Source organism: Geotrypetes seraphini, chromosome 7, assembly GCF_902459505.1.
Source record: "Geotrypetes seraphini chromosome 7, aGeoSer1.1, whole genome shotgun sequence".
Lineage (NCBI taxonomy): Eukaryota > Metazoa > Chordata > Amphibia > Gymnophiona > Dermophiidae > Geotrypetes > Geotrypetes seraphini.
Window position 1 is genome coordinate 156,975,086 of NC_047090.1, and position 21,772 is coordinate 156,996,857.

Below are 21,772 nucleotides of genomic sequence, written 5' to 3' on the forward strand. Positions count from 1 at the left end.
CAGTATATACTAATGCTTGAAGTATGGGAAAACAAGATTCTGGATCTAGAAGCTGTGATGGAAGATGATGAGTTGGATATAGTGATGATCAGAGACATGGTTCAGGGAGAACCATGACTGGGATGTAGTTATACTAGACTATAATCTGTTCAGGAAAGACAGGGTAGGAAGAAAAGGGGGGGGGGAAGTAGCATTATATGTTAAAGAACATATTAAAGCCACACAATTGCAGGATCTGCAGGGCAAGGAAGAGGCACTGTGGATTAATTTGGAAAGAGGAAATGGTGAATATATTTACAGTGGTGTGATATACAGTCCTTCACAGACGAAAGAAGTGGACAGAGATTTAATAGTTGACATTCAGAATATAGCTAAAAAAGGGGAAATTTTACTAATAGGTGATTTTAATATGCTGGATGTTGATTGGGGTATCCCTATTGCAGGATCTTCTAGAAGTAGGGAGATCCTGGATTCTCTATAAGGAGCACTGTTCCAGCTGTTGGTAATGGAATCCACACAGGAAGGGGTCATATTGGACTTGGTGCTTACAAATGGGGAAAGTGTTTCTGATATGCTTACAAATGGGGAAAGTGTTTCTGATGGATATTATATACTTGGATTTTCAGAAAGCGTTCGACAAGGATATGTAAGACTCCTCAGGAAACTGCAAGGCCATGGAATAGAAGGAGATATACTAAGATGGATAGGCAAATGGCTGGAGAACAGAAGGCAGAGAGTGGGCATAAATGGGAAGTTCTCAGACTGGGAGAATGTGACTAGGGGTGTGCCCCAGGGCTCGGTACTTGGGCCCATCTTATTTAATATTTTCATCAACGACCTAGGGGATGGAACATCCAGTGAGATCATCAAGTTTGCAGATGACACAAGCTATGCCAGGCAATCAAATTGCAGAAGGACAGTGAAGAACTCCAGAGCGACTTGAGCCAATTGGAGAATAGGGCATATAAATGGCAGATGAAGTTTAATGTGGGAAAATGCAAAGTGATGCACTTAGGCAGAAAAAATAAAGAACACAAGTATGTCAGGTGCAACTCTGGGAAAAACTGAACAGGAAAGGGACCTGGGCGTATTAAATCGATAGGATCCTGAAGCTGTTGGCGCAATGTGCGGTGGCACTGAAGAACGCGAATATGGGGGATAGGAAAGAGGAAGAATTGGGGTGAAGGTGAGGAAAGGGAGAGATGATCATGTACATGAAAAAAATAAGCCCTACCTGAAAATAAGTGCCTTTTTGGGGCCCCAAATGAATATAAGACACTCTTATTTTGGGGGAAACACGGTACTCTTCTATTTGTCAAAATGCCCCATTACAAGTTCAAAGTTTACAGAGATTCAATTTAGTTTCTTCGACTCACACTGAATACAATTCCTGGCACTGGTATCTTCCCCAACTTGGTGAAAACTGAAGCAAGATTTAATTTAATCTCTTCACTATGGTCTAGTCTTTCCCGAGTAATCCTTTTTAACCTCCTACCTCACCCCCCCCCATCCCCGGTCATCTAGTGGTTCAAACTGATAACAGCTTCTTGCTTCTAATATACCTAAAAAAAAGTTTTTACTATAAGTTTTTGCCTCTAACGCAATCTTGTCAAAGTCTTACTTTGTCCTCCTTATCAGTGTTTTGCATTTGATGTGCCATTCCTAATTTTTGTAGCAGTTTTTCGGGTCTTGCCACATCTGTGTAGAAAGAAATGATGTTTCAGCCATCATGCTGTGGCTTTCTTCAGGGTATGCTTTGACGTCTGCAGTGTGTCTTTATATATAGTAGGCCCAGGGCAGTCTGTGGGTCAAGAAATTTGAATTTTTGGTGAGAAAGTTTGTTGGGATGACTAGATTGAGAACAGGGAAGTCTATTGGTCATAAATTTGAATTTTGTCAGGAAAGTTCATTGGAAACCCAAGTTTGAATTTTGGCAGGAAAGTTCGTGGACCCAATTTTTAAATTCTGGAGAGAGAGTCTGAGGTCCCACTGGAACTTTTGAGATGGAGGAAGAAGGCATTTGTCCTTGGCATCACTCCTTTTGTACTAAGTTTCATTTGGATGAGAGGCTGCCATGCTTTGTTAATGGAGAGCCCTTTATCTGTATTGAAATTATTGGGGTGTCTTGCAATTTCTAAAAGGAACTGGATGACTTCCTGAAAGAGAAGGGGATAGCAGGGTACAGATAGAGGATTACTTACAGGACATTAAGTTTCCAAGTTTATTAAATATTTGATTAATCGCTTATTAACATTCTAAGCGATGTACAAAGTATAAAATATTAAATTACAATAGTTGAAGGGAAACAGACAATATAAATACGACTGACAAGACAAATTAATGATACAGAAGGAAGGAAGTAGGTAAAGAAATGCAATTTTAAAAAATAGTAAAGGAAACATATAAGGGCAAAACAACATTAGGGAGGGGGAAGAAATAAAAAACAAAGTTTAAAGCATAGGGCTTAGTAGAAAACCCTAATCTAGTCCTACATTCTAGTTATATTAGCTATCAAATGCATCTTTAAAAAGAAAGCATTTTAGTTTGCTCTTAAATCTCTCCAAACCTGATTCTTCTCGTATATAAATTGGAAGTAGATTCCACGTTTGAGGGGCTGTAACAGAAAAAATAGAATGTCGCCATGTATTTATAGATTTAAGAGAAGGAACTGTCAAAAGATGCTGGTCAATAGATCTAAGTGATCTAGAGGGAGTATAGGGAATCAATACTCTATAAATAAAAGAAGGTGATTTGTATAGAAGAGATTTAAAAGTTAGTAGACTTAGTTTGTACGTTATTCGGTGAGCAACTGGAAGCCAATGCACTTCCTTAAGTAACGGAGTCATGTGATCAAATTTTTTTGCGTTCTTTATGAGTTTGAGGCATTTTGTATGATCTGTAGACGACAAATTTCTTTTACAGCAATTCCTTTGAATAACGCATTACAGGAATCTAATTTTGAAATCACCAGCGAGTGAATTAGTATATTTAGAGAGTAAATAGGGTATAAATATCTTAGGTAAAGAGCACTTACAGGTCATGGACCTGGGGGGCCGCCGCAGGAGCGGACTGCTGGGCGCGATGGACCCCTGGTCTGACGCGGCAGGGGCAAAGCTTAAGTTCTTATTGCCTCTGATTCTTCTTGGCCACCAGCGGTCTTTTCTCTAGGACTTTTGCGTTTTCAAATCTAATTGTATGACTAGTTTCCCTGGCGTCGAGGGCTATAGTTGATTTTTCTGCGTTGCATATCTTGTGGTGTCTCTTGTGCTTGTTCAGTTGTATCCTTCCATTTTCTAAAGATTTTCTTTTGGTTCCAAGTTCCTTCACTTCATTTTTTAACCATGCTTGCTGTTATTTCCAGATCCAGATGGGCCCTTGAGTCAGACTTGGCTCCTGGTGACCACAAAATGAGGGAATCCCCACTTTTGCTTCTTTTTTTGGTGTGGAGGGTTAAGCGACATGTCCAAGGCCATGAGGAACTTCTGTGAAATTTAAACCCAGCCTTTTTGGTTTCCAGCCTGCTGCTCTAACCATTAAGCTACTCCTAAACTTCCCCTAAAATAATTTACCAATTGAATATTCTTAAAATAACTTACCTGAGAACCTGTTAAAATAATGGTTTTACCCAGATGTTCACACATGAAAGAGAGGGCCGATGCAGTGTAGGCCATTGTATCTGTGCCATGAAGAATTACAAAGCCATGATAGAGTTCATAAAATTTCTAGGGATTGAAAAACATTACAAAAATTTGTTAAATTTGTTAAAAGTAGTCAGATTTCCAAAGTTTACTTGTCATCATAACTAACCTAATTCAAACTGGAAATGTCTTCTATGAAAAGAAATTGTGTTATGTGCAGATGCTGTCTTTTATACATCAATAGTTGCATCGAAACAATCACAAAAGTATGGAGATATATACAAGCCCTGCATCAACACCAGTATATTGAGTATTCTAAGTAGATAAGAAAAAGCAAAAGGATAAACAAATCAAACTACTCCTACAGTACCTTCAACCTTAAAAGAAAGATGGCTGAAAATAAAAGCTTTCTGTCTAAAGCCTGCTACTAGCACTCTATCAACTGATATTCATGCCATAAAATTTGCTGTTCACACCTACCTTTGATTTACTGCAATTAACAGTTCTTTTTATTGCTTACATATATCTTTGATCTTATGAGATGTTTTAAAACAAAGGGGGGGTCAATATTCAGTTAGAATTACCTGAGAAGGAGCCATTCCTGCTTGGATAAATCCAATGACCAGGTCCTTACCCAGATTTTCAGTGATATTATTAGGAAAATAAATGCCACTGAATATCTCGTCAGACCATTATGGTACTATCTGAATAGTGCTGGGATAGTCTATGGACAGCTAAGGCAAGGGTTGTAGTTACCCAATTAGCATCGATACCCAGTTCGATATTTGGGTAACCACTTGGATAAGCGGCATCGTATACCTGGAATAGGCTGCCTAAGTCAGTACTTCAAGCTCTGTCTGGCAGTATTCAAATCTAGGCTAAAAGCCCAATATTAACTCCCAACTCCAATTCACTTGTGAAGTACCCATGTCTGTTTTATCATTGCCTCTATGGGAAATTCCCTAACCCCTATTTGTCCTGTTTGTCTGTTTTGATTAGATTGTACGCTCTATTGAGCAGGGATTGTGTCTTACATGTTTAATGTACAGTGCTGCATATATCTAGTAGCACTATAGAAACAATAATTAGTAGTAGAAAGGTGACAACAGCAAAAAAAAAAAAAAAAAAAAAAAAAGTTGTCCTAACTTTATCAAGGTACCACTTTGCATGCTGCTTGACCCCTAACTCTAAAAAGTGTCAATAATGCTTCATATTTAGAAATTCAATACCAGTATCCAGGTACGACCTGGCACTGAGTATCTAAATATAAAATCCCACAGCAGACAGAATTTAAATAAACACTGACTGCTACAGCCTTTTTTGGTGGGGGGGCTTCATTCAGAACGTTACCTTTATAATGAAACACGATTGGTTGTCTCATATTGTATTTGTTGCATTTTTTTTTTTTAACCACCCAGAGTTGAAAGGATTCGTCTACAAACTGAAGAAAAATGTTTGAGGAGGAAAAATGTTAAGATGAATGCAAAATTAGTCATCTCTTGTAGCTGATTTTACATTGGCTTTTTGCACCATTGATTGAAGCAGATTGATCACCCTGATGTTATACATACAGAAAGTAGAAAAATCATGCTTGCCAAGTCTATACATTGGATTACTTTTGTTATAATGCCCTCTTGTGTGCAAAACGATGCATTAATTTTTCACCGTACACTACCTTAAAAGCCTTCAAAAGGCACTTTTCTGTAGTGGAATGAAAGGAAAACTATTAGAGATTGTCCCCTTAAAAAGGTAATCACACAGTTTTTCTGTTAGAATGCCTGAATCCTAATCATAGGTAGTTACAGGATTTAAAATAAGTTAGGAACTAATTTACTGCTCAGGGTAGGCACCTTTCACAGTCATTGTAGCAAGTCCCTCATGGCAAATGCACCGAAGCCCATAGGAATTGAATGGGCTTCGGTGCATTTGCTGCAAGAGAAGCACTACTGCAGCTTTGTAAAAGGGGCCCTGTAAGAGGCTTGCTGTTTCTTATGCTTTTGCCATTATATAATAAATGTACCATGAGTGTTTAATCAGTATGATCACTTTGCCTCTTTGGTTAATATTACCTACCAAAGAGTCATTCCTGCATTATTATTCTTGATGGTTATGATGACACCAATCTTATCAGAAATCCAATGCTTGGGTGTTCTTTTAGATTCATTTTTATCTTTGAAGAGCCATATTAAACATTTAAAAATAATTTTCTTTAAATTACAATTGTTTTAGAGACCGAGAGATTTATCTCCAACTAATTTTTGGACGATGCTTCAGAGTTTTATGCTACTACATTTCAAATTACTGCAAAGCTTTACTGATTAGTTTCTAGCTGCTGTTTAGGAATCTCTTCAAGTAGTACAGAATTCTGCAGCTCGTCCAATTACTCAAACTTCAAGATTTAAGCATCTCTGTCTGGTTCTGGCCATTCTTCATTGATTGCCAATTGATAAACGGATTCATTTTAAGATTTTAACCATAGTTTTAAGATTTAAAAAAAACGAGGCATCTACGAAAATATATAAGGCTGTCAGAGCTTTAAGATCTGCTGACAAATTCCTTTTGGAAATCCCTAGTTTTTGTACTGTCAACTTACTTGGTCTTAGATCTTCTAAATTCCAAGTAACAGGCCTCACTTTATGGAATTTGTTGCCCATTGACTTAAGGAAAATCGAAGCAGCTTAAAGCTTATCTATTCCAGAAGGCATTCTCATAAGAGCTTAGTAAAGGCTGCACCTGCTCTCAACTATTAATGACATGATGTGGGGCTTGTTTTGTGTTATTTGTAAATGTTTATATTTTTACTAGATGTTATATATGTATATATCTTGATTACATATATTATCATTGTACTCTGCTAGGAACTGTGGACTAAGCAGAATATAAATATTTTAAATAAATAATTACATTAAAAATGCACCTAGACATAATGTAAAGATGACTTAAAATTGAAAAGGGGCAAACAAATCTGTAACAGCTCAACTAAGTGGTCCTTGTCAACTAACATCTATTACATAGGTCATAAAATAGTTTTACCTAGAAAAATTTTTAAACCTACCAGCTAAAAATCACATGTATAATATGTTCTATGAAATACCTGAATATCCTTGACAATTTTAGCCCAGTCATCTGTTGTCATGTTAGAAGAATCAAGCAGAGGAGAATATTCCAGAATTGTATATACAATCCTTATATTCTTTTTAGAAAGGCTGTGGGAAAGCAGCAAAATTTTAGTTAGCTGACAGTGTTAATAATCCATAGGAAAAACTAACGCAACCACAGTTCATTTAGCACCTCTTCAGACTGGTACAGCTTCACTGATGGGTAATACCTCACTATGACCAGCAGGTGGAGACTGAGACAAAAACCTTTGGTTGCAATTCAAGTAGCTGTGCTTCCCCTAATCTGACCAGCTTTCTCTCAGTCTCAGCAGGTGGTAAGATATTGCTGTCTTCACTGAATTAGTGTCGGGCTGTTGGAATTTGCATAGTGGCCTTCTTGTCCCTGTCTGGTGCTGGGCATAGCTTGGGATGGGACGGGGGTCTGTCCGACCTCAGGGATGTCACACTTGATGGGTCACGAATTGAGTCCCTCCCCCTCCCCATATTTTTTCTAGAGGTGCCTCAGCTGTAAGCCTTACACCGATACCGGCAAGGCATATGGCTTACAGAGCCAGTGGAGTCTATTCTGACAGAAAAAAAAAACCTGAGGCAGCGCCGGTCTGAAGGGAGCCTTCAGTGTATTGTATTGTTGTTTTATTGCTAACCAGCACTTTTTTCCCTTAGCTAGGTTGCGTATTGCACAATGAGCACTTTTAAAGGGAAAAATTGCTCATTGTGCTCCAGATGCAAGGTTGATTCGGGCGGCCAGTGCTCGCCACCTCATCAGTTTCAGATGCCAGCGTCCAGGGATCTCCTTCGCGAGTGCCTCGCACGCCAGTAAAGGAGGGGAAGCCCAGGCTTCCCTCACCACCCATGCAGGGATTCCACCAGCCACCGACAGTCAGGGAAATAAGGTTTCCCTTGCCGCCTATCAGCTACTGCCGGCTCACCTGCTTTAGCGGCTGGGGCGGTTCGGGCCCCTCAGCCACTACAGGCCTCAGCGGCATTTTTTTGGGCAGGCTTTGCTCCGATTTTGGCGGGAAGCACCTCCATTTTGTCTGCAGCCTCAGGTGACCTCCCCCCTGTATTGGAGAAACAAGGGAAGGTTTCTACTGGGACCTCTGCTTTGTCAGTGAATCAGATTGGGCTGCCAGGGTTTTTTTCCCCTGACTTTGTTTTAGCCTTGTGCAAGGCTCATCTTCAAGTAGCCGGGGGTCCAGCTTCCGCCCCAGGGGTCTTAGGGGGGGATTTTCCCTCCGCATCCACTCCAGTTCAACCCCCCTCATCACCAGTTTCATCCCCGTCTCCCCCTCTCTCGTCCAAGCGGCTGAGGGTCTCTTAGGACAATGATATTGTCTCTGGGGAGCAGTTTTGATGAAGACCTGACCTTTCTGGGAGAACTTAAGGATCCTCTTGGGGGGTCAGATGCCGCTGGTGGAGGTTTTTTAGGTTCCGCCAGCTGGCGAGGATGCATCAGTAGTGCGCATTCTTCAGTGGGAAGAGTTCCAAGAGCTTATTCTTCAGGTCTCCTTGGTGCTGCATTTTGAGGAAGACAAAAAGGAGCCCCTGCGTGTGGTGGACCCCCTGCTTCGGGGGACCTGCTCAGCATCTCACTCTTTTCCTATGCATCAGGATATTCGGGATATTGTGCTTGCAAAGTGAAAAGTGCCTGAGGCACCCTTTCATTTTGCGCATTCTATGGCCTGCCTGTATTCCATCCCGGAGAGGGATAGGGATACCTTGAAGTCGCCGGTGGTGGAAGCAGTGGTTTCGGCCATTGCATAGTGACATACAGTGCCTGTTGAGGGCGGCTCTGGTTTGAGGGAATCTAAGGAGCGTAAATTGGAGTCCCTCCTTAAACAGAATTTTGATGTCACTGCCCTTGCAGTCCAAGTGGCAATGTGTGGCAGTCTGGTCGCTCGGGCTTGTTTTCGGTGGGCCGAGCAAAACCTCGACTGCGAGTCATTGATGACTGGAGCAGGAAGTAGCTAAGATTGAGATGGCTGCTTCTTATCTCTCTGATGCCATGTATAATCTATTGCAAGTGCTGTACCCTGTGGTTCTAGGCTTGATCAGCAGATGTGGCCTCAAAGGCTAGGTTGACAAAATTTCCCTTTCGGGGGTCTTTCTTGTTTGGTGAGGATTTGGACAAGTTGGTTCAGACCTTAACGGACTCTAAGGTGCCTCATCTTCTTGAGGACTGTGCCCGCCAGCCTGTGCAAGGTGGTGTTGCTCGGGGGCATTTGCCGATTTCCGCAGATACCGCCCTGGTCGAGGGGCCATTTCTTTTCTGGCCTCCTGATCTTCCCAGGGCTGTTTCTTTTAGCACATGCAGTCTTTTCGTGGGGCCCGTCAGGGGTGATGTGTTCCATCCGCCTGTTCTACTGTCGCACATCCCACCCAATGACTCCTTGGCAGCGCCTCCCCTGGTTCCAGTGGACGCCCAGTGCGAGACTTACCAGATGTGGGCAGCAATCACAACGGATTAGTGGGTCCTGGAAGTGATTAGGGACGGTTATGCTCCGACGTGGGCAGCAATCACAATGGATTAGTGGATCCTGGAAGTGATTAGGGACGGTTATGCTCTGGAGTTTGTCCGCTCATTGCCAGATCATTTTCTTGCTTCTCCTTGTCATGCGACATGGAAGAAGTGAGTTTTTCACCAAACACTTCAAAGATTGCTAGATCTCAAAGCAGTAGTTCCAGTGCCCCCTCATGAGTGTTGCACTGGCAGGTATTCCAGTTACCAGAGCAGCAAGACTAGATCGCCACCTCTGAAACCTGCCGAACACGACACCCAGCTAGAAAACATTCAGGAAAGAACTAAAAACTATACTAATCAAGAAATTTGTCAAATGATCTAACCAAACTGTATCGACCCTTCACAGATTCTGATGCATACTATATCTATCAACCTTGTAATCTCCCTGGGAATGCCCAAACCAATTCTTGTTGTAAACCACCTAGAACTGAAAGGTATTGGCAGGATAGAAGACATTAAAGTAATGTAATGTACTTCATGGTGCCCAAAAAGGAGAGGGACTTTTCGGCCCATCATGGGTCTGAAGGGAGTCAACAGGGATCTCCGAGTTCCGTCCTTTCGCATGGATACCCTGAGATCTGTCTTTCTGGCGGTTTCGCCATGGCAATTCCTGATCTTTCTCAATCTGACGGAGGCCTCCTTGCATGTTCCACTTCGCACCTCCCATCAGCAGTTCCTTCGCTTTGCGATCTTGGGACAGCACTATCAGTTTGTTTGCTTCCTTTTGGTCTGGTCACAGCTCCACAGATGTTCACCAAGATTATGGTGGTCATGACGGCGGCCTTGCGCAAGGATGATATTCTGGTTCACCCTTATCTGGACGAGTGGTTGATCCAAGCAAAGTCATTTCAGGAGAGCTCCTGGGTGGTGGAGTTCCTGAAGTCACTGGGATGGGTAGTCAACCTATCCCAGAGCTGGTTGGCTCTGTCTCAGCGCATGGAGTATCTTGGAGTTTTTTTCATTACCTCCTTGGGGAAGGTCTTCCTCCCAGAGGCCCGAGTGAACAATGTTGCAGACACAGTGCACTTGGGTGCAGGATTTTCTCTAGGTTTTGGAGTTGATGGCAGCTTCCCTGGACGTGGTGCATTGGGCTCAGACTCACATGAGTCTGCTTCAGTTTAATCTGCTTCGGCGATGGTCATCCCTGGTGCACGCTTTGGACTCTCTCGTTCCTCCTCGGGGGTTAGTTCATCACAGTCTCCATTGGTGACCACAGTCTTCCCATCTGGTGCAGGGAATGAGTCTGGATTAGCCCCAGTGGACATTGCTTCTCCCAATGCCAGTCTCCTCGGCTGAGTAGCTCGGTGTCTCGGTGTCTCCACTCAGGGTAGCTGGTTTTCAGAGGAGGCGTCTTGGTCAATCAATGTACTGGAGACCAGAGCCATCTGGCTGGCATTGCTAGCATTCCAGACATTGTTGTCAGGCAAGTCTGTTCGGGTTCTCTCGAACAATGCCATTGCGGTGGTCTATATCAATCATCAGGGGGGGGGACCAGGAGCCGTCTGGTGGTGCAGGAGGTGGCTCTGCTCATGGCCTGGGCAGAGTTATCCTCTGGACATCTTGGCTTCCCACACAGCAGGAGTAGAGAATGTTCAGGCGGACTTCCTCAGTCGTCACGTGCTAGATCCTGGAAAGTGGTGTCTCGATCCCGCAGCCTTCAAGTTGGTTGTGCAGACTTGGGGGGGGGGGGGGGTCGGCCGGTCATGGACCTGATGGCCACGAGTGTCAATGCCAAAATGCCCCAGTTCTTCAGTCGGTACAAGGAAGTTCATGCAGAGGGGCTGGATGCTCTGGTACAGCCTTGGCCGACAGCAGGTCTCCTGTATGTGTTTCCTCTGTGGATGATGGTCGGCAGAGTTCTTCTTCAAATTGCTCGGCACCCCGGTTGTGTGATTCTGGTGGCCTCAGACTGGCCTAGGCGCCCGTGTTACGTGGATGTGGTTCATCTTTTCATGGCAGATCCTCTTCCACTGCCACTCTCACCCGACCTTCTGACTCAGGGTGCCATTCCAATGTTCAAGCTGAGTTCCTTTTGTCTTAAGGCTTGGCTCTTGCGCGGGAATTGTTCAAGCCAGACGAGGCCAAAAGAATTGTCAGAATTGATTCTCTCTCCTACATTGCTGGGCTAGAGACTCCGTTCTGTGAATTCAAATAACAGATATGAGGAAATAATCATCTCCAAAAGGAGAAAGCAAGGACAAACAGATTTATACCCTATGTGGCATCATTTGTAGCAATTATCATGCTTTAGAACACAATGGCACAGTTGATCACATGACTTCCTTTCCAAGAATGCCTTATGTCAATGTTATATTTAAATCCTTAATTTTAAAGTCCATTCTAATGTTAAGTTTTTAAACCCAACAGGTTGCAGTGTTTCACTTTTTCCTTCTAAATCACTTTTGATCTCTGACCTTTTCAGACACCAATCATGTCAGTAAAAGGCCTGCATCCTGCAGTCACATCCTAACTTCTGTATGACCTCCCAATTAGCATTGTATGTTCTAATCTATAAGGAACAGATTCTCTCTGTAAAAACCCCAAGTTTCCTGTTCCTCTGAGAACCTTATCCTTAAAACCCATGGATGTATATGAATAATGGTACATAAATTTGTCTATGTCTTAAGAGTTACAAAATCAAACTTCTGAACATCCTTAGCATAGCTAGAATGCAGATACAGCACAGCAATTTAAAAATCAGTCTTTAATTACAAGGTCTCAGGCTTTTTCACTAGATCTCATTTTAATTCCCTAAACTTTAATATATTCACTTAATTTTGATTCATTCACAAGCTAAGTTTTCATATCATCTGTGACACCTATCACACCTGTAATTTCAGGTGCGTCGGGACACAGTGTTCGATGAGTGTGTTCTAGTGGCAGCCCCCCGGGGGTCCCACCCATGATGGGTACTGCTTTGGTACGTCCATCAGTGAAGTTGTACCGGTCTAGAGAGGTGCTAAAGAAGGAGAAATTAGGTTCTTACCTGCTAATTTTCTTTCTTTTAGACTCTCCAGACCGGTACAGCAAAGCAATGTTACTTACCGTAACAGTTGTTATCCAGGGACAGCAGGCAGCTATTCTCACTAGTGGGTGATGTCATCCGACAGAGCCCCGATACGGACATCTTGCAAGCATGTCTTGCTTGAAGAAACTCAGAAGTTTCGAGATGCCCTCACCGCGCATGCGCCAGTGCCTTCCCGCCCGATGTACCGGGCGTGTCTCCTCAGTTCAGGTAGCTAGCCTGAGAAGCCAACCCAGGGGAGGTGGATGGGACGTGAGAATAGCTGCCTGCTGTCCCTGGATAACAACTGTTACGGTAAGTAACATTGCTTTATCCCAGGACAAGCAGGCAGGTATTCTCACTAGTGGGTGACCTCCAAGCTAACCCCAATGGGATGGTGGGAGAGTTGGCAATTTTAAGAGAACAAATTTTGTAACACTGTTTGGCCAAACTGTCCATCCCGTCTGGAGAAAGTATCCAGACAATAATGAGAGGTGAATGTATGAACCGAGGACCAAGTGGCAGCCTTACAAATCTCCTCAATCGGTGTCGATCTGAGGAAGGCTACAGAGGCTGCCATTGCTCTGACCCTATGGGCTGTGACCTTACAGGGAAGGGATAATCCAGCCTGGGCATAGCAGGAAGAGATACAAGCCGCCATCCAGTTGGAGATGGTGCGCTTCGATACAGGTCATCCCAACTTGTTTGGATCAAAGGAGACGAAAAGTTGAGGAGCATTTCTGTGAGGCTTTGTGCGATCCAAGTAGAAAGCCAGAGCACGTTTACAGTCCAGAGTGTGCAAAGCAGATTCCCCAGGATGAGAATGAGGCTTTGGAAAAAATACTGGAAGCACGATGGATTGGTTGATGTGAAATTCAGAGACCACTTTAGGTAAGAATTTTGGATGAGTACGGAGAACCACCTTGTCATGATGGAATACAGTGAAGGGTGGATCTGCCACTAAGGCCTGAAGCTCACTGACTCGGCGAGCTGACGTGAGGGCCACCAGAAAAACCACCTTCCAGGTGAGATACTTAAGAGGAGCCGTGTTGAGAGGCTCAAACGGAGACTTCATAAGATGAGACAGGACAACATTGAGATCCCAAACCACAGGGGGAGGTTTGATAGGAGGGTTGACATGAAAAAGGCCTTTCATAAATTTGGAAACCACAGGATGAGCAGACAAAGGTTTCCCCTGTAGAGGCTGATGGAAAGCCGCAATAGCACTCAGGTGAACTCGTATAGAGGTAGACTTGAGACCAGACTGGGACAGGTGTAGAAGATAGTCCAATACAGAAGATAGGGAAGCTTTCTGAGGTTCCGTAGCATTGGAAAAACACCAGGAAGAGAATCTAGTCCATTTTTGGGAATAGCATTGTCGAGTAGCAGGCTTCCTGGAAGCCTCCAAGACCTCCCTCACTGCTTGAGAAAACTGGTGAGGAGTTATGTTGAAAGGAACCAAGCTGTCAGGTGAAGAGACTGCAGGTTGGGATGAAGTAGTGAACCTTGATGTTGAGTAAGTAGTGAAGGAAACACTGGAAGAAGTACTGGCTCCCTGCTGCTGAGTTGAAGTAGAAGGGAGTACCAAGGTTGTCTGGGCCACCGGGGAGCAATCAGAATCATGGTGGCATGGTCTGATCTCAACTTGACCAGAGTCTTCTGAATGAGAGGAAAGGGAGGAAACGCATATAGGAAGCGATTCCCCCACTCCAGTAGAAAGGCATCTGCCTCGAGGCGGAGAGGAGTGTAGATCCTGGAGCAAAACTGAGGCAGTTTGAAGTTGTGGGGGGCTGCAAAGAGGTCTATCTGAGGCGTTCCCCACTGAGCGAAGATCTGATGAAGGGGTTTGGAATGGAGCGTCCATTCGTGAGGCTGGAGAAGACGACTCAATTTGTCTGCCAAGACGTTGTCTTTCCCCTGAATGTAGACAGCTCTGAGGAAGGTGTTGTGGCGAACCGCCCAATCCCAGACTCGAAGAGCTTCCTGACAAAGAGGGGCCGAGCCCGTGCCCCCTTGCTTGTTGACATAATACATGGCGACCTGATTGTCTGTGCGAATAAGGACCACCATGTCGTGAAGCAGATGCTGAAAGGCTTGGAGAGCATTGAAGATGGCCCTGAGCTCCAGAAGATTGATTTGATGGAGTTGTTCCGCACTGGTCCAGAACCCCTGAGTGCGAAGACCATCCAGATGGGCCCCCCATGCATAGTTCGATGAATCGGTCGTGAGAACCTTCTGATGGGGAGGAGAGTGAAACAGCAAACCTCTGGATAGATTCGAAGAGGTCATCCACCAGAGAAGAGACTGCCGTAGAGCAGGAGTGACGATAATGTGACGGGACAACGGGTCGGACACCTGAGTCCACTGAGATGCCAGGGTCCATTGAGGAATCCTGAGATGTAGTCTGGCAAAAGGCGTCACATGAACTGTAGATGCCATGTGGCCCAAGAGGACCATCATGTGTCTCGCCGAGATGGACTGGCGAGAAGACACCGACTGTCAGAGTAGAAGGAGAGCATCCATGCGTTGAGGAGGAAGGAATGCTCGAAGTTGAATGGTATCCAGAACAGCCCCGATAAAGGGGAGACACTGGGTGGGCTGAAGATGTGATTTGGGGAAGTTGATCTCGAAGCCCAGACTCTGCAGTAAAGAAATTGTAGTCAAGGTCGCCGAAATGACCTCTGGAGCCAAAGGTGCCTTGATGAGCCAGTCGTCGAGGTATGGAAACACCTGGAGACCCATGTTCCGGAGTGCCGCGGCCACCACCACCAGACACTTCGTGAAGACTCTGGGAGACGAGGAAAGGCCGAATGGAAGCACTCGATACTGCAGATGTAGATGTCCCACCCGAAATCTGAGAAACTTGCGGGAGGCCGGATGTATCGGGATGTGAGTGTAGGCCTCCTTGAGATCCAGAGAGCATAACCAATCGTTCTGCTCGAGTAGGGGGTAAAGAGAAGCAAGGGTCAGCATGCGGAACCGCTCCTTGACCAAAAACTTGTTGAGGACTCGAAGGTCCAAAATGGGACGCAGATCGCCCGTCTTCTTCGGAACCAAGAAGTACCGGGAGTAGAACCCCTGGTTTTGCTGATCTACTGGCACCGGCTCGACGGCTCGAAGCCGAAGCAGAGCCTGCGCCTCCTGTAGAAGAAGAGCGGTCTGCGTCGAGTTGGAAGGATACTCTCTTGGCGGGTGGTCCGGGGGGACCCGTTGGAAATGAAGAGAGTATCCCTCTCTTACGATGGTAAGGACCCAAAGGTCCGAGGTGATCGACTCCCATCGATGATAAAAATGGTGGAGTCGACCCCCGATGGGAAAAACAGGGGAAGACAGAACGTCGGTTATGCTCCCTGGAAGAGAGTCAAAAAGGCTGAGTAGCCTTGGGTGCAGCCGGCATCTGAGGCTTCTGCTGGGCCTTCTGTGGGGGCTGCCTCTTCGCAGGCTGTCTCGCTAGGGGAGCCTGTCGTGGTTGATAACGCCTCTGGTAGATTTGAGGCGGTCTAGAGGGACGAGACTGCTGAGGCTTGGGCTTGGGACGCAGAATAGACTGAAAAGACTTCTCGTGGTCCGAAAGCTTTTTAGTAACAGTCTCGATAGACTCATCGAACAGATCCGCTCCCGCACAAGGCACATTAGCCAATCTGTCTTGGAGGTTCGGATCCATATCAATAGTGCGAAGCCAGGCCAGGCGACGCATGGCGACTGAGCAGGCCGCAGCACGTGCCGAGAGCTCGAAGGCATCGTAGGAGGATTGCATCAGCTGCAGCCGCAACTGGGACAGGGTTGCCACCACCTCCTCAAACTGGAAACGAGCCTCAGCATCGATGAAAGGGATGAACTTGCGGAGGACCGGCAAGAAGAAATCCAAATAGGAAGAGAAGAAAAAATTGTAATTGAGCACTCGAGTCGCCATCATGGAGTTTTGGTAAACTCGTCTACCAAACTTGTCCATCGTTCTCCCCTCCCTGCCCGGAGGCACAGAAGCGTAGACCTGGGAAGGGTGAGAACGCTTGAGAGAAGACTCGACCAGAAGAGACTGATGAGAGAGTTGAGCCCCCTCAAACCCCTTGTGATGAACGATGCGGTATCGAGCATCCAGCTTACTGGGAACCGCAGGGATGGAATACGGTGTCTCAAAACAGCGCATGAAAGTCTGGTCCAGTAATTTATGCAAGGGAAGTCGCAGAGTCTCTGCCGGAGGGTGAGGCAAATGCATCGTATCCAAATACTCTTTAGAATATTTAGACCCAGTATCCAAAGTTACATCCAAGTCATCCGCCATTTGTCGGAGAAAGGATGAGAAAGACAATTGGTCTGCCAAGGCCGGCCGCCGAGAAGGACTAGATGAAGTGGAAGCCTCCGGGTCCAGGGAGAGCTGAGACCGGCATGGAGAATAGGAGGTAGATGGTTCCTCATACTCTGGTCCCTCCGGTTGGGAAACATCCGACGATGAGTATCCCAAACGCTGCATCTTTTTCTGAGGAGACACTTCCGAATGACGTGAGGAGTGTCGAGATGAGTGTCGAGATCGATGCCCCTCCCGGTGACGGGATGGGGAGCGAGATCTTCCATGCACCGCACGATCCCCCGAAGCCTCTAAGGAATGAATGGGGCTCGATGCGGTGGATCGCAGAGGTGGTAAAGACGCAGACTCACGCAGCGCCACCCAAGTCTGGTATGGAGTGCGGAAGAACTCTTCCTACGATGCAGTATGCCCAGGACTCCGATTCTCAGGGACCGTCCCAGCGCCCTGTTGTCGTGGAGGTGTGATGGGCTCTAAAGGTGGCATATCAGGAAGGGAAGCCCTTCTGGAAGCTTCCGCTGCCCTCCGCCGATCCCCCTCGTCGAGCAGCGAGATCGAACGGCGAGGGGGAGGGGGCGGACCGCCCCCTGAACCCGGTGCCCGGACCTCACCCTGAATGTTGGCGATAAGCCGGGGCCCCATAGTGTGCATAAGCTCGACAAACTGAGCTTCTAGCAGGGATCGAAGCGAAGCCGATATGGAGGGATCCGCACCGAAAGGGGGTCCTCCTGCACGGTCTTCGCGCTCCTTCGCGGCCAAGTGCTTCTGCTTGGTAGCTTTGGGCACCTTGATGACCACGGGAGGGACTGTGGAAGGCGGTACCTGAACCGAGGAGACGGAGGCAGGCGCCGCAGCTGAATTTGAAGCTGTAGTCGGTGTAAACGATGCTGGCTTCACGATGCTGGATGCGGGAGTCGTCGATGCAGGTTTCGAGCGGACCGGCGAAACCTCAGCAGATGTAGAAGCAGACAAATCCTTGGCAGTCTCCATCTTGAACATCGACTCCCAAAGCAAGCAACGCCTCTTAAACGAGCGCGCAGTGAGCGTGGAACAAGGCCTGCACGATTTCGGAACGTGGTCCGGACCAAGACACTGCAGGCAGCGTCGATGCGGGTCCATCAAGGAAATCGCACGTTGGCACTTGCTGCACTTTTTAAAACCGGTGATTGGCCGTGACATAGGCCGGAAAATCGACGCTGCAAGGTCGAAAGCGGTAGGCCGCAGCCACGAGGTCGGGCCGGCCGAACCGCCGGAAGAAATAATTTTTAAACTTTTTTTTTTTTTAAAGAAAGTAAATTGAAAGAAATTCAAAGAAATAAATCAAAACGCGGGTAAGAGAAGGCAAAGAAAAACTGAAATTCAGTCAGCGCAGATTGAAGATAACTTCTCAGCTCCGCGGAAAGAAAAGAACTGAGGAGACACGCCCGGTACATCGGGCGGGAAGGCACTGGCGCATGCGCGGTGCGGGCATCTCGAAACTTCTGAGTTTCTTCAAGCAAGACATGCTTGCAAGATGTCCGTATCGGGGCTCTGTCGGATGACATCACCCACTAGTGAGAATACCTACCTGCTTGTCCTGGGATAACCCACCATGTCTATCTGTTGTTCTTAAGGTTTTTGCGTGAAGAGTGGGGATTTTTCTGCAGATTCTAATATGTTTCTAGGGCTGGGGAAATCACAAGAACAGTGGCTTTGGCTCAACTGGCGAGCTGTGTGGACCTTTGCCGAAGGGGCTTCTCTCTGAATCTAACTGTATTGCTCTATGTTCATTGTTATTCCTGTTCGGAGTGTTATTACTGTTATAATTAGCAATATTTAGTTCTGTTTAGCTATTCAGCAGACTGGTCAGATTAGGGGGAAGCACAGCTACTTATATTATAACCAAAGATTTTTGTCTGTCTCCACCTGCTGATTATGGTGAGGTATTACCCATCAGTGAAGCTGTACCGGTCTGGAGAGTCTAAAAGAAAGACAATTAGCAGGTAAGAATCTAATTTCTCCTTTCACAGACTTACACTCACTTAAAAAAAACTTACCAGAAACAACAAAATATTATAGGAACATAACATGTAAGACAACCATCCTTAAAAATATTTAAAAATGAAAGCATATTTCACATCTGTAAATTTATAAAGTACATTCATGATTCATTGAGTGCCCCCTTGTTTTTGTTTTTAGAGTAGTTCATCACTTTGGGACACCTTATTTAGAATTTACTATGACCCAGCAGTATCTTTGTGTGATTGACAGTGGTGACAGCAAAAGAATGCTGTGTGTGATCCAAGGTGCGATGGTGTGAAGCATACGTGTGCAAAGTGTGAAACAATCATGTGCAAAATTGGAATGTGATGGTGAACACTACATAAAATTGTTAAGAACGTGAGCATGACAAGTTACCCAGCTCCAGGTTGGAGATTTTGGGACAGTACTGGAATTTTGACCATCCCATTCTGGTGCATTATGGGACTTGCAGCACTGATTTCGATGAGCAGAATCAGGTGCTATAAATTTCACACTGCCTTGCACTGGTTCAAAACCTCCAGTCTGGAACGGAATAATTTGGCATCTCTGGTTAAAAGCACCACATTCCATTCCAGGTCGCAGAAAAAGAGAAAGATGGTATAACTGCTGACTTTAATTACAAAACTGAGACGAGAGATGCTACGGTTGCAAAATGCTGATCTTTCTTGGGCAAGAGGAACTGTTTTATAGGTTTTTTGGTTATAATTACTGGTTTAACTCGTTACAAAAAAAAGACTATTGTAATTAGAAGAGGTTGGTCTTCTAAAGGAAGCAATGAATTTTAACAGGTTTCAGTTGACGTCTGATTTCAGATTTCAGGTGACCTGTCTTTCATTCAGATCTAAACGGACTTCCTATTTACTCTCTTGCTCCAATTTGAAAATTCAGAGCAATCTACGAGGACAAGCTGTTTCTGGGCCAGTATTGCCTTATTTCTCTCAATCAGGAATAACCCAGGTAACAGCACAGAAAATGCAAAAAACTAATCTAGCCATAATATCCCCCCAGATTCCGTAAAGGTTGCTCACATTTGTACACAGATCTGAGATCCATGTCCAACTTAATTAGTTAACGAGCCACTATCAATTATTGGTGTTGATCTGCCTACAAGCTATTGTGGGTGTCAGGTCAAAACCGTGGAAGACAAAGGCACGCGCCGACAACTGAGCGCAGCGCGGAGGCGCACGCCGAAGAAAATAACTGTTTTTAGGGGCTCCGATGGGGGTGTGTGGGGGGGAACCCCCCCACTTTACTTTATACATATTGCGCCGCATTGTGGGGGCGTTGGGGGTTGTAACCCCCCACATTTTACTGAAAACTTCACTTTTTCCCTAAAAACAGGGAAAAAGTTAAGTTTACAGTATAATGAGGGGGGTTACAACCCCCCAAACCACCCACAACGCCGCCGCGATCTGTATTAAGTAAAGTGGGGGGGCTCCTCAACAAAACCCCCCGGAGCCCCTAAAAGCTGTCATTTTCTTCGGCGCGTGCCTCCGTCTTGCGCTCAGTTGTCGGCACGCGCCTTTATCTTCCGCGGTTTTGTCTATGAACTGCTATTGTGTAATGCTTTGTGCCCAAACTGGAAAATCCTGTATAGTCAGCCTAAAGTGAGGCCCTTGCATCAGCATGCCTAGCCACTGTAGACATCTAACTTAATGATTGATAGACTTAATCTGTGTCAGGAATTGGCACTGAAACCTCATAATTGGTTTTAGAGTTAATTGTAAATTAGGCGCCTAACTCAAAAAACATGATTCTATGAAAGTAGGCGCTTAATCCAATGTGCCTACTTAAAAGTGGGTGTGGTTAGAAGCGGATCATGGGCGTGTTTTCGAGTTAGGCACCTCTGTGAATTAGGTACTTAACTTGGGCACAGATATTTAGGCAAAGAAAACCCAGGCATAAATAGGGTGTGTCTAAAGTTAAAACGCCTAGCGATGGCTAAGCACGCTTAGCATGAAGCACAATTTTATAAAGTGCATCTAACTTTTATAGAATTGGGCTTAGCACTGCACTTGTCGGCATTGAGAGAGGCCCAAAGTGTCACATGCAATCCTAAAGGGGGCATGGCCATGGGAGGGGCATGGTCAGGTCCGAGTCCTTCTGAAAATTTTAGCGCAGTGTTGTAGTGTATTCAGGGTACATGCCCAACTTGCATATGCACTAGTGGCATGCGGTCAGGGCCTTCAGGGGATTCACCCCACCCCCCTAAAAGCCCTGAGGGCACTGCTCTGAATTTGATTGGTTACCATAAAGATACTAGGCGTAACTCTAGATCAATGCCTAACCATGAAAGACCAGGTGGACTCCTTAATCAGAAAGGGTTTCTTCACTCTCTGGAAACTCAGATCCATTAAAGCTTATTTTGATACATCGGCATTCAGAACCCTGGTCCAATCCCTCATACTAAGTCAACTTGACTACTGTAACATCGCCTACTTAGTTATTTCCCAAAAAAATATGCGACGTGTACAACTAATGCAAAATGCAGCGGTCAGATTAATCTTCGGACTAAAGAAATTCGATCATGTATCACCATACTACTGGCAGTTACATTGGCTACCAATGGAAGCACGCATAAAGTTTAAATTCGCCTGCTTCTGCTTTAAAGCACTAAATGGACTTGCCCCTAAATATATAATTGACCTTTTCTCCTTCTCTGCCAACAGACACAAGAGAAGCTCTCATTCCTACTTCGTTTCTCCCCCAGTTAGAGGTTGTAAACTGAAAAAACACCATGAACACCTTCTTTCACATCAAGCAGTATTGTGGGGTAAAGACCTAAATCAACTGCTTTCGCCCACTACTTATGAGGAATTCAGAAAACATCTAAAAACTCAACTGTTCCTAAAGTATCTAGACAACTGACCCACTGAACTTCTTTCTCCTCCATAGTGATTCCTCTGTCCTATTAATCTCTTTCTCCTCAGCAAAGCATTTCCAGTCCTATTAACTCTCCTCTTCCCCCCTCTTAAATTCAATCAATTTGTACCTTGCTTAATCTATTGTAAACCGCATAGAACTTAACGGTATTGCGGTATATAAACTGTTATTATTATTATTATTATCTGTCATATATCTAAATTTTTAAGTATCAAGTCTCTCAATTATGTATCAAGTCTATATGTATTCTCACATGTGGGTGATGTCATCTACAGAGCCTGG

At 45.2% G+C, this 21,772-nt stretch overlaps 1 protein-coding gene across 2 annotated transcripts in view; it reads right to left on the bottom strand.

Annotated features, from left to right (window-relative positions):
- ASPG (asparaginase) overlaps positions 1-21,772 on the bottom strand; it is a 151,906-nt gene that overhangs the window by 103,487 nt on the left and 26,647 nt on the right. For both annotated transcript variants that reach the window (XM_033952584.1, XM_033952583.1), the window contains exons 3-4: positions 6,733-6,844; positions 3,597-3,722 (exon numbers count right to left, since the gene is read on the bottom strand). In XM_033952584.1, the coding sequence (XP_033808475.1) occupies positions 3,597-3,722; positions 6,733-6,844 (238 nt within the window). The remainder of the gene's footprint in view (positions 1-3,596; positions 3,723-6,732; positions 6,845-21,772) is intronic.